At 41.1% G+C, this 12,371-nt stretch overlaps 1 protein-coding gene across 4 annotated transcripts in view; it reads right to left on the bottom strand.

Annotated features, from left to right (window-relative positions):
- Positions 1-11,854, bottom strand: part of fgfr1a (fibroblast growth factor receptor 1a) — a 33,084-nt gene extending 21,230 nt beyond the window's left edge. For all 4 annotated transcript variants that reach the window (XM_050050776.1, XM_050050777.1, XM_050050778.1 and 1 more), the window contains exons 1-2: positions 11,216-11,854; positions 5,827-6,007 (exon numbers count right to left, since the gene is read on the bottom strand). In XM_050050776.1, coding sequence (XP_049906733.1) covers positions 5,827-5,980 — 154 coding nt within the window. In that variant the 5' untranslated portion in view covers positions 5,981-6,007; positions 11,216-11,854. The remainder of the gene's footprint in view (positions 1-5,826; positions 6,008-11,215) is intronic.
- Between the last annotated feature and the right edge of the window lie 517 nt (positions 11,855-12,371).

Below are 12,371 nucleotides of genomic sequence, written 5' to 3'. Positions count from 1 at the left end.
ATGTCTTGCATTGTCCAAACAACACTCAGAGATTGCAATGATAAAGTAGTAGAGAACATTTGAGATGCAAGACACAAATAATGTTAAAAGTTAAAGTTAAAATAAAGTTTTACATTTGAAAAATTACTCGAATAATTAATAAATTGTCAAAATAGCTGCAGATTAATTATTGTTGACTTTCTGATAAATCTTGATAAATCGACTTATTGTATCAGTTCTATTTGACATAGTTTTGTTGTTTTAGTCAAGCAGCACCTCATAGCAGTCCCCTGTGGCAGCACTCTAATGTGAGTCATTTCACTCATCCTCCTTTCCCATTTCCTACACAGTCCCTTCAGCATCGTATCAAGAAAAATTGAACTAGATAATCAAATGCCATAGCGGTTAGTGATCCCTCAACATGAGATTATTCGGAGCTGTTTTCAAAGCGCCCTGTGTTTGTAAACGCACTTCCTTGCAACAGGAAGCACATCTATATAGCATAACCTCAGGACAACATCAGCGATCCTGACTAATCCCTCCCACCATCACAACAAAGGCCTCCAAACAATAAAGGGGAAGAGGGAGCAGGGAGAGCGAGCCAGTGAGCATGTGCACAGGAGCGAGCGAGAGAGGGCCTGCAGCGGTAGGTTCTAGTGCCAGTTGCTATGGTGACCCCACTTGGGCCTAGTAAAGGTATTTCCTGGATCACATATGTCTGACAGGCCCTTAATCCCAGCAGGAAAAGGGGCCAGGGGGTAGGATCAACTTTCTCCTCAAAAACAAAACCAAAGGGGGGAAAGCAGAAGAGGCATTTCGTGATGGACTACAGCTATCCAACAACTACACAGCCTTTAAACACAGTGTCTCTGCGCTGTGTGTGGGGGCCAGTATGTTTCTGTCCCTGCCCTCCAAATGCAGATGCCACTGATAAGACTGTGTCAACATCCCAGCTGTTAATCTGGCTGCAGACATCATAAAACGCCCATAAAAGCTGTAAAATTTGCTTGTTGCTTTATTGTAGGCCACAGTCGGGACCATTTGTGCTTCTGTGACAACCTACTTAAAACTGGAGTAAGATATAACACAATGTAGTCAAACTAACCCTACAACAGTCCAAGAAAAACTATAGTTACTATTTTTCTGATTAACTCAGAGTAGAAATATGATGCCAACAAATAGCAACACGCTTGTATCACTCACAGTAAATTTATTTTCAACTCTTCACACTGAGGTAAGTGCCAAGTTTCCAGCATTTCCTTTGAATTTGAGTATGTTTCATCTCAGTTAATCTCCCTGCCGCTATGATTGGATTAAAATGGATTAAGGACCATATTTTCAGAAAGCAACCCATCTGGAACGTGTTCTAACAACCATTTGGAAAAATTGATTGACATCGCTTAAAATCAGCCTAATGACATAAATCATGAAAGGAATTTTCAAGAAGAAATCATTGAGAGGTTTTAAAATGAGGCTGGGGGTGGGGGGGGGGCCTCACTAGTCTGTAAATTTAGAACTGACTAACTAAAAGGAAGAGTTGGCGCCAGTCTATGGAACCTTCTCTGGCTACAAGATAGGAAGCAATATGCTGCGTGAATGACTTCTGGGATTTCCTGCTCTCACTGGAGTGATGGTTGAATGCAGTAAAATCAGGTTGGTTGAGGCTCTGCGGTGGCACATGGAGAAAAATGGCTGTGGCAAGTTCCCTCTGCTGATTTGACTGCACCAGAGTGAAGGGGTGGGTGACACATAGAGGGGACTGATAAGAGACAAAAGGCAGGACTGACAGGAAGCGAAAGAATAGGACAATGCCCATTAGCAAGCCCAAAAAAATTCACTGAGCGAGTGTCCCTCCTGAAAGCACTCCAGTGGAGGACCTTTTCATTCCTAAATGAGCCGCTGACAATCAGCATGGATTAACACTTGGTAACTACAAGGATTACTGTGCAGTGTAAAGTTGTTCCAGTGTCATTCAAATGAGTTCAGCTACATTTTGCCTTACATGATGGCTTTAATGGACAAACACAGGAAAACCAGGACGTCATCATGCTGATCTATTTCTTTCCATACTGTTAATAGTACTGTCTGCTAGAGCTGTAACATTTAGTAATTTATCGATCAGTCGCTCGACACAAAATTAATCGCCAACTATTTTAATAACCAATTCACTGTTTCAGTTTTTTCGAGCAAAAATGTCAAACATTTGTTGGTTCTAGCCTCCTAAATGTGAGAATTTACTGCTTTTCTTTGACAGTTGTGACAGTATGTGAAGAGTCTTTGGGTTTTGGACTGCTGGTTGAACAAAGAAGCATTTTAAAGACATCACTTTGGGCTCTGGGAAATTGTAATGAGCATGTTCGCCATTTCTTGACATAGACTAAATAATTAATCATGAAAATAATCAGCAGATTAATCGATAATGAAAATAATCATCACATGTTTCGCTGTCCTTACTGACCTGATTTTTCCCCATAGGTAATTATCATTATAAGCGATAAGCTATTGTATTGTTTCTAAGTTGTTATTTGTTGCTCAACCATTTGGAACATGAAACTGCATCACAAAGCCTCCTGTCAAAAGCAACATTCAACATTTCAATTGCTTTACAAATTCTGCTCATTCTTTACAGATTTAGCTTTGACATCATGTTCACCGCTCAGCCTCTATCCATATATAGCTTCGGGGAAACATGTTCTCCATATTTGCATGCATTCCCCTCCTTTAACACGTTTACACTATTTTTTAAACAATAAAGCAAAGAAGTTCATCCGTGACACTAAAGTGCTCCATTACAGTATAATTCCACTGACAGATAATGACCAGTTGATCATCCTTGATTAGAAATTAATGCTCATGGGGGAAAAGTAAAAAAAAAATCTTATCCTTAAAGTCAGTTCATATGTTTTGTCTACTTTCAGAGAGTCAGCAGAGCCCTGCTCCCCTGAGGCCCCATCGCTGTCTGAAAAGTCTTTCTCAGGATGGTGGCAGCTCCAGACTTTGAGAGCCCTCCACTGAAGGGTCAGTGGCTCATCTACTCTGATTGACAGCAAAGCATTGAGTCAAAAGAATCCTCTGGGAATGCCATATAAATAACATCCTGATATTTCACTGTCACAACCAAAAAGATGTACAGACATTGAAATGATTAAGACAAAAGCACGGGTTAAGTTGCTCTGAATGATCTCACTAAGAAAAACTTTAAGGGGCCGTAACTGTATGAATAGCTGTCCATGGGGCCCCTGAAGAAATTTAAAGAAATTAATTTGTTCAGGGAATATTCTTTTCTTATGTGAACAACACAAAAGCAAAAGCCAGAAGATAAACAAAGAAGCACGCATAAAACATCACCATTTCCATACAACTATTTTGTTTCCCAAAGCAAGACAAAAGGAATGCAACCAAATGCGTCTGCCGTGATTGTCTGTCGACAGCTGAAGTCATCCGTCACCCAGCAGGGGAGCGGGGGGGAAAGTGAAGCATTCCCAGGCAAAAGTCAGTGGGGGAGCAGGAGGAAAAGCACAGAGGCGCATAGATAGTACCTGGCCATTTGATGATTAAGAACTGGGTGGAGTGTAAATGCATCAGACTTCCCCCCACCCTGGAGGAAATTTATGGCTCACCTTAGAAGACAAACATTCTCCTCAGAAACCCTATCCTCGAGGATAAGGGAGGGCTCAAAGTAGCATCTTCTTTCCTTTTTTTTCAAAAAAACAGGCTAATTTATGGTTTCACTGGCAGTTAACTCCTCTCTCAGTGACAACAAATACCTTTTCATTACAAAGGAGGAGAGGAGCAGGGACTGTGAGGTAGTGGGGCTGCCCTGAGGCTACAGATGGGAGTCATTTACTCCTCCCTGTCCCACTGTTGGCTTAAACACAGCCACGCCAAGTTTATTTTAGGGCTTACAGCCCAAGAGAGACCCTCTTGCTTAATTACTCTAATTATAATGCTGAGCTTTATCATATTCTTTTGCTGCTCTCCACTTCCGACTGCAGAGTGTAAACATCCAAAGCCATCTACCCAAAAGTCCAGGCAGCTATTAAACTGTTGGACTGTATCCAAGAGACACATTTTTAAGGATTCGATTTCAGTGCCTCTTTCCCCTTTTCAGAACTTAACTTGTGTAACAGCCAGACCGGGATAAATTCTTTATAGGGAATCTTAAAGTTGTACTGTCCAGTTTAAGAACACAATAAAATAATCACACCAAAATTTCAGTCCTTAAGAGCTGTTGAAAACCCATTTCTAACAAGCTCAGAGTATGAATTGGTTTAGGCCCCGTTTATACGACAACGATTTCAACTGAAAACGGTAAACTTTAGTTGCGTTTTGGCCGATCGTTTACATGACATCTTGAAAACGGGTTCCAGAGTGCAACTTTTTGGAAACGGCAGCGTCTCCGTTATCATGTAAACTTGCAATATGCAGTAGGGATGGGTCACGATTTTCGAATTTCGAATAGTCGTTTTATTTTTGAAAAAATCAATTTTTTAATGCGACTATTACTATTCGCCGTCTTACTTCCCCCCTTTATTTGACATGCAATTCAGCTCCTAACCGCACGAAGGCAGTATAGGATTGCTACAGCGGTGTGAGATGGGCTACCAGCTAGTCTGATGCTCTTCTACAAACAGGAGAAACATGCAGAGACTACTACTCCGCGAGGAATGTCCGCAGTCATTCGGGCTTTCATAGTCGAGCGCACTTCCGCATTGTAGTTTCCTGTAAAAATGTCCGTGAAACATCCCCGTGATGTGAAAAATACATGCAGAGCAGTCACTGGTGCGCGGAGCTTTGCGCACACAGGGCTTGTGGACGTCCGCTTTGAGTCCTCGCGGACCTCCGTGGAGTCCGTTCCGCATACGTTCCGCCCGAGTATGTTCGGGCATTTAATGACGAATGGATCTCTGTGTGCGTGGCTCTGGGGGCGGGGGATTATTCGAAAAATTGTCAAATAGTTGCCACGATTTTCGAATAGTGTTTTTGCTTGTGCTGCCCATCCCTAATATGCAGTTCCTCTGAAGACGGAGACTTTTCGCACATGCGCATTACGGTTCCAATCACTAGGCATGCCGACCGTCACAACAACAATGCCGAGGTCTGTTTGTGCTGCTCACCCTGTTGATTTGGAGTGAAGTGTAGATCTGTTACTGTAGCAACTCCACCTCGTCGTCCATCCGGACAAAGTTATCTGTGCATGCTTTTGCAATTGTGTCTTTGTTTTGGTTTGTAATCACCGCGTTGTTGAGGAAGGCGCTTCAGCGCAGGCGCATGGCGTCATGCCATGGTGTAGCTTTGCAAATTTACACTGCCACCCATTGGCCTGGCATGCATACTACGGCGTTTCCAGTAGATTTTGCGGCTCCATGTGAATGGGCATCATTTCAATAATGTCGTCATATAAACGCAGAAGTTTTTTAAAACGCAAAGGACAGACTTTTCCGTTTTTAGAGAAACCGTTGTCGTCTAAACAGGGCCTTAGTTAGCCAGAAAAAAGGTGTTACTAATTGTGAGAAACAGAGAAACACAGTTGTGCTACATCTGACGCAGTAAAGCACACTCAAACATCAGACTCAGGCAAATGGGGGTGGTGGAGGAAACACTGACACTACAAAGGACAGACTTCACCAAAGCCTGGAGTGTGTTAGGGTTACATTCCTGTACAAAGAACAAAGCTCTGATTATCAGTGGACTGTTTCTCAAGGCAAGAGTCAAGATAAGTCAGACTTAATAAGTTTATAGGTTCAAACAGGTATGTGATATTGGATAATTCTACAACCAGAACTGGGGGAAAAACGCAGTGTGCAAATTAGGTCTGAATAGCTTTAAATTATCAAGCCGTCCTACCTTCATCTGTGGTTGCAGGCCGGCACTGGGTCCTTAAAACTTGGGTGAATAAAACCAGACACAGAAGTATACTTGGCCTCATCAGCATCCTGCTGAGGGAGCTACAACTGTTGGCTTTTCTGCGACTGGAACTCCATTCAGACCGTTGGGGCATCAGCAGCGGGTCATTCACAGTGCTGAACTGAAAACAAACATAAATAATAAAAACAAGTTAATGCATGACCACATGAGCAAGCCTCATGTCTTCAAAGGGTTTTCGTGAGTGAGAAAAAAAATTAGTCATAATCAATTCAGGGTGGCAGAGATGTTCCAATAGCACTTTTTCCTTCCAGATATTGAATCCATTTCCTGAACTTGTGTATGGTCTGATACCAAGTACTGATACCATACCAGTGTGTTAAAAAAAATGAACAGCTATGTACTACTGACCCTGTATACATGTGAAATGATTGCTGTCATTGATGTATGGCTTGGCTCAAGTTAAACCCTTTATAAAACATGAGCAAATAAATATAGAGAATGGTCACCATAGAACTTTTGTTTAAATCATCAAGCTTTCATTAAACTTTCATTTAAATGATCTTGTTTGACATTTGGTAAGGGTTGATGTTACGCTTTTTACTGGAAAATCAATTCTTCACTGTTTTTAAACAGTAGTTGCAGTAGTAGTTTTATCCGTGGGGGAAACTACTTTAAAGTTTGTCAATAGATTGCGTGGTATCGGATTGATGCACAGGCTTGTGTATAGGGCTGCAACTAATGATTATTTTTCATTGTCGACTAATCTGACGATTATTTCTTGGATTAATCAACTAATCATTTTATTGAAAAATATGTTAAAATGTTGAAAAATGTCAGTCTGTCTCTCCAAAACCCCCAAATTATGTCATCTAATGTCTTGTTTCGTACTCATGCCAAAGGGTTTTAGTTCACAGTCATGGGAGAGTGTATAAAGCTGCCAATATTTGAACATAAGAAGCTGGAATAAGAGTATTTTGGGGTACTTTTAGAGTACTTTTCTATGAAAAACTACTCAAATAGATTAGTCGACTACTAAAATAGTCAGATTATTTTAATAGTCGATTAGTCATCGTTTAGTCGGCTAATCGTTGCAGCCCTACTTGTGTACTAACGATATCCGATGTAGCATTTAAAGCAGTATCAGAGGCATTTCCCAAATTAACATGGGTATCAGAACACCTCTTAGGTACTAGTTTGTAAGAAAAACAGATTTGCTGGGACTATGCGTGAGGAAAATAAACAAAGGTATGCAGGAATGAAAAATCTTATAACTGCTGTTGGTGGCTCCTAAAAACTGAAACAATTAGTACATTAAATAACAGCCGTTTGTTGAAATGGCAATCTGTATTTTTGCTGACAAGGGAATTCCTCACTCATCAAAAAAAGAAGAGAATATTCTGTCTATCCACAAGGTTCAAGGTAGGCACTTGAGCATTAAGGGCTCCGTGTACAAGAACACTGATAAGACGCTGCAGAGCACCAGGCTTGCTGTGATAGCTCAAGCAAACAAACATTGGATACATCTTGCTCAGTTCTTAGGAATTAAATGTTTTTGTTTTAAAGCCTTCAAAGAAACTACTGACCTCGTAAAGACGGTCATAACACTCAGGCAATGTTCAGGTTTTTGCTGCTAGACCATTGCTGGGGTTCAATGATGTACAGTACCCTCCAGACACAGTGAAGTGGGTGACCCTCACATGCACATCTGCTTGCATCATCACCTCTGCAGCATCTGGCCACAGAGATTAACACTTGCCCCGAACCCCCACAACCCCCCTTGAGGAATTTGTTTAAGACCAAAAAAAAACTACAGCCCGTTATGTGACACCCTTGTATAGAGAGACCGCCGGGCCATCATTTCCATGCTGAGAGATCTATCACCTAACAGTTGGTTTTTGGTCCCAGAGCCCAAACTGACCCCCCCTGAAAACCATTTGCTCCCACAAGTTGTCAGGGAGGGTAAAACAAATGCTGGCTTTTACTCCAGTCAAGTCACACCAAAGAAGATAGGCCTCATCACTGAAGACTCTATCAAATCAGTAGAGTCATAAATTAATCCAAAATATCAAAGTCTGTTCTGTAAAACAACAGAAGCAGCATCACCACATCTGGCCCAAAGAAACCCCGACTTGGTTTACGTTTTCACACAAAGTCACGTTCAGATGCAGCTGTGGTTTCCTTTAAGAGGTAATCGCTTGTGTGAGTGTTCATCACAGAAACAGTCATTGTGCTCTCCTCAAAACCAATTCAATTTCACTTTCCAAGAATGGTCTAGTGTTCCAGCAGCTGAGCTGGGTCAGGGGGGTCCGAGGGGGATAAAGAAGCTTGGTCATCGCGGCTCCGTAAGCTGTGAGTCAGTGTTTGGGAAAGCTCCAAGAAAGTGCTTCTGCTGCCAGACAGAAGGAACCGCAGAGAGCAGCCGACCACGTTCCCTTGGCCCTCGTCACTACGACAACCGTCAATAATTGAGCGAGGAGGAAGTAGCTTCTTCAAAGAATGACACAACACTTTGTCATTTTCCGCTCCCGTGGGAGCAAGAGTTACACATACAGTATGTCTTACTATCCACACACAGGGCACACTCATCTTCAACTTGTGAGTAGCTCTGGACAGGGACTGACCAACACATTGGCAGGCTGATATTCTTGGCTTATCATAAATATTAGTATCAGCACAGGAAACTACAGTACACAAGTTTAAGCAGCATTTTTGTATATATCTGACCCCCATCTGGTCGAAGTTCTTTATTTTAAGTGTATTTCTTCTTTACAGTTACTATGACACCTTGTTCCCACACAGTTTTGATTTGTGTCCAAATATCCATATAGTATACGGAGTAAGCCCCTCGTGTTTAATGTAAGGAAATGAATCTTTTTACGGATGGCTAAAAATGCCAACACAGAAATGTGAGAAAAATTCATTTTGAATGTTTTCCCCTGTCTAATCTTGTGGAATATACACATGGAGCTGTACAGAGGAAAAACAGGACCAATAATGCATGATGATACATAAGTGAGCAGATTGGCCGGCTGGGTGTGTAGCCAGTTTTGTAGTCACGTATCGCACCTGTGAGCTTTCCAAAACTACAGCCCACTATTTTGGCCACCAAACAGCTGAAATTATCCACTGGTTCTGGTAGATTGCAATAGGCAGGTCTAAATCCTTAAACAGTGGTGGACTTAAACTGAAATACCAATACCAAACTACCTCAATCAACCCTCTTGTCTCCCACTTTCTAAACCTTTTTATTTTAAGATATTTTATTGTTACCAACACTTGTTGATATAGTTGTTGGTAAGGCATCAAAATACACTCTGAGTTTTGTTACTCACGTTTTTGCTTGTGAAACAAAATTGATTTAAGAGTCCAGGAAAAACCCAGAATGATCTGCAGCTAATGAACAGTAAATACTTATAAAATAAAAGAAGACATGCATTTAAAAGGATTAAGACCTTTCGCTGCGTAACGAAAGCCATACAAAATCACATGTCTTGTAAAATTCCGCTTGTTTTTGTAAGCTCTTAAGAGATGGTAACACTTCACTGAAAATCTGGCAAATAAAAAGGGGCTAAACTAAACAGATTAGAACATGCAAGACACATTTAGCTTCTCTCATTATACAAAGACAAAGGTTACTGGTCTAACCCATAACATGCCCAGCACCATAATTACTGTTCACTGCCATCCATGCATAAAATTCCTCAGCTCCCAAATTCTGGAGCCCCCTTCCCAGTTAACTCTGCATTCCCAACCAGCCAGCAACAGGCCAGTCTGCACACGGCTGCAGTTCAGCGGACATAAGAGCATCAGACCATCTCCCTGAGGCTACTGTTTTCACAAAAACAGACACTTCTGTTTTTTTCTCTGCAGCCTCACAATCTGAATCAGTAGTTCGCCACCAGCGTGCCACGGAGGGAGATCAGGTGTCACAAGTTTACACTCAAATGAAAAGACAATCAGTGTCAAGCCATCCGACACTGTGCCATTTGGCTGACACTTAAATCCAAAGTGCTTCTCAGTACATTCAGTCCCTTTTCAGTATGCATGAATGTGTATGTTTTCCCAAGGGAGGCTGAGTTAAAAACACAACACTTACTCACATGCACAGAATGCTGTATCTGAATTTAATCTGCCTTACACCTCACAAAATCAAATGAAACCCTAAACCTCTTGAAAAACGTAAGTATCAATCTGAAGGATGACTACAATCTACTTACTAGTAACATTTTCACTCACTTAAAGCTTGCAATGAAACATTTAATTCTACACCACATATCTTTATGGATTTACTTATAATAAATACAATCACACACCTCATACAGACAAAAATTGTGTGCCAAGGGAGCAGCTTAGTAAATTAAAGGGCAGGACTATTCCTCACTTCCCATTATATGGCTCCGAAGAAAACTTTTTTTTTTCCCCGGTGAACTCCCTGTGGACATGCTGCTTTCCTAAACCATCCATCTTCTCCCTCTCCCTGTACATCATAACATTTAAAGCTTTACATAACATCAGACTGGCCCCTCCAGACCCAGACTTCATGACAGATGTAGTACTGATGGCCGGCCTCTGAGAATTTAGAGATGTTACTTTGCAGCTTTTCTGATTAAGTAATTTGCCACATGATATGAAAAAAATACAGAACTTCCCTTTTTATGTTGGGCTATTTTGTCCTAACCTGTGGCATAAACAGGACAAGGATGAAGACATATCTAAGGTGATAAGGACCAGCATCACTGCAGCAGAGATAAAACACAGCTGAACACAGTGCTGCAAACATATATCAAGACAACAAAGAAATTGAGAGAAGTGCTACGGATCCATTAAGCTTAACTCCACTGCTTACAAGGAATAATGTGCAGTTTAAAACATCTGCTTTCTAGGCCTTACCCTTGGTGTGGGGACTATTTATTCAAGTGAATTTTCTAATCTGATTAAAGGCGCCTGCTGTGACTTAAGACAGAAAGGAGGGAGTTGGTAGCAGGACTGCAGGCAACATTTGGGCCTTGTGCTGGTTTGTGCCCTTTCATTTTCAGGCATGGAGGAGACTGAGGTGTTACTACGCATCAAACAGACTCTTAGAGTCCCTCAAGAAAGCAAAATACATACGTAAACAGACATTTTTTCTTATCTTACCAATTTCCAAAGCACAAAACATATTTTGTTAAGTAAAACAGGTGATTGTTTGACAGAAATAAAATAACTGCTAGTCAATTTAGGAGCCAAATTTCTTGAATTAGCTACTTTGAAGTACAGTGGGTTTATCAATTGAATAAAATCATACAAAAAAAGAACAATATCTAACCAAGTAGTATGTAAACATCCTGTAAAGTGAAGCTAAATCAAAGAGGGATTGACACCAACTCACCTTACAGGCGGGGGGCTGTGAAACAGCCAGTGTTGGTCAGATATGAAGACTCCGGAGCTGAGATTGGATGCAGAAAATCTTCCCGAAAAAACAGTATATCCAAACTTCAATGTGGGGTCCGTTAACGAAGCTCACTAACTCGAAGCTATCGACGTTTGGCTAACAAGTTTACGCATATTTTAGCAAAACTTGTGCGACAGAGAAAAGACTGTGCGTTCCCCCACTCCGAAAAACCCAAATAATCAACGGAGCAGAAAAAAACTTGCTAACTATTTCGTTTTTTAACGTTTCCCTGTTTTACTTCGCGACAAGCTTCTTTTTTCTCGCCTAGCTAAAGATACCTCAAACAGGTCCGAGGAAACTACGGTGAGTGCAGCCTATGCGGTAGTTCTTGGTAGTCCCTTTATCCCAAAACGTTTCGCTCTCGATGAAATGAAGTCCCCCTCACCTCCGAAAACTGTGTCCTAAAGTTGTTCAACTCACTCTAACGAAGTATCCACAAACAAAATGTCGCTTGGTGTTGTACTTCGACAAAAGGTTGGCACTTGAATGAATCCTAGAAAGTATTTTAACGATTCCTGGCGGAGAAATGCTGTTTAACAACGAGAGTCCGAGCTGCTCCAAACCTCCCCCCTTAACTCTGAGAATATGCGCATCCTCCGGACCACCGTCAAGACAGCGGAAGTAACTCACACGACGTCCGGTATCTAACTATAAAATGAAAGTCGACATAAACAACACAAGAAGCAGCAGTTGGCTGGATAATATTACTGGACTGAAGTTGGCCCACAGAGTTAATCAAATATAATATATTTATATATATATTATATATAACTCACAGTTCTGCTTTGTGAAACAGGCCCAGATTTTCTTTGGCTCCCACTCCACAGTACTATAATAAACCTACGTGTGCCATCTCTAAAGGTAAAAACTTTTAAACATTTACATTTCACCAGATTAAAGCGAAAATGGTCAAGGAAGGTTAATGTAGGAAGAATGCATTTGCTAAAGATATGATTTAATTGGTGGTTGTTCTTTAGAGTCAAAAGAGAAAAGCACCATTACATCAAAATGAAGAGCAAACATTACCTCTGTTCCACACTAAGTGCTTCAAAATAAAATGTTTTGTTTATGTTTCTTACTTTTTGTTGAGTTT

This window comes from Epinephelus moara, chromosome 8 (genome assembly GCF_006386435.1).
Source record: "Epinephelus moara isolate mb chromosome 8, YSFRI_EMoa_1.0, whole genome shotgun sequence".
NCBI lineage: Eukaryota > Metazoa > Chordata > Actinopteri > Perciformes > Serranidae > Epinephelus > Epinephelus moara.
The sequence above is the reverse complement of the archived record's forward strand: the minus strand, read 5'-3'. Positions and strand labels throughout refer to the sequence as shown.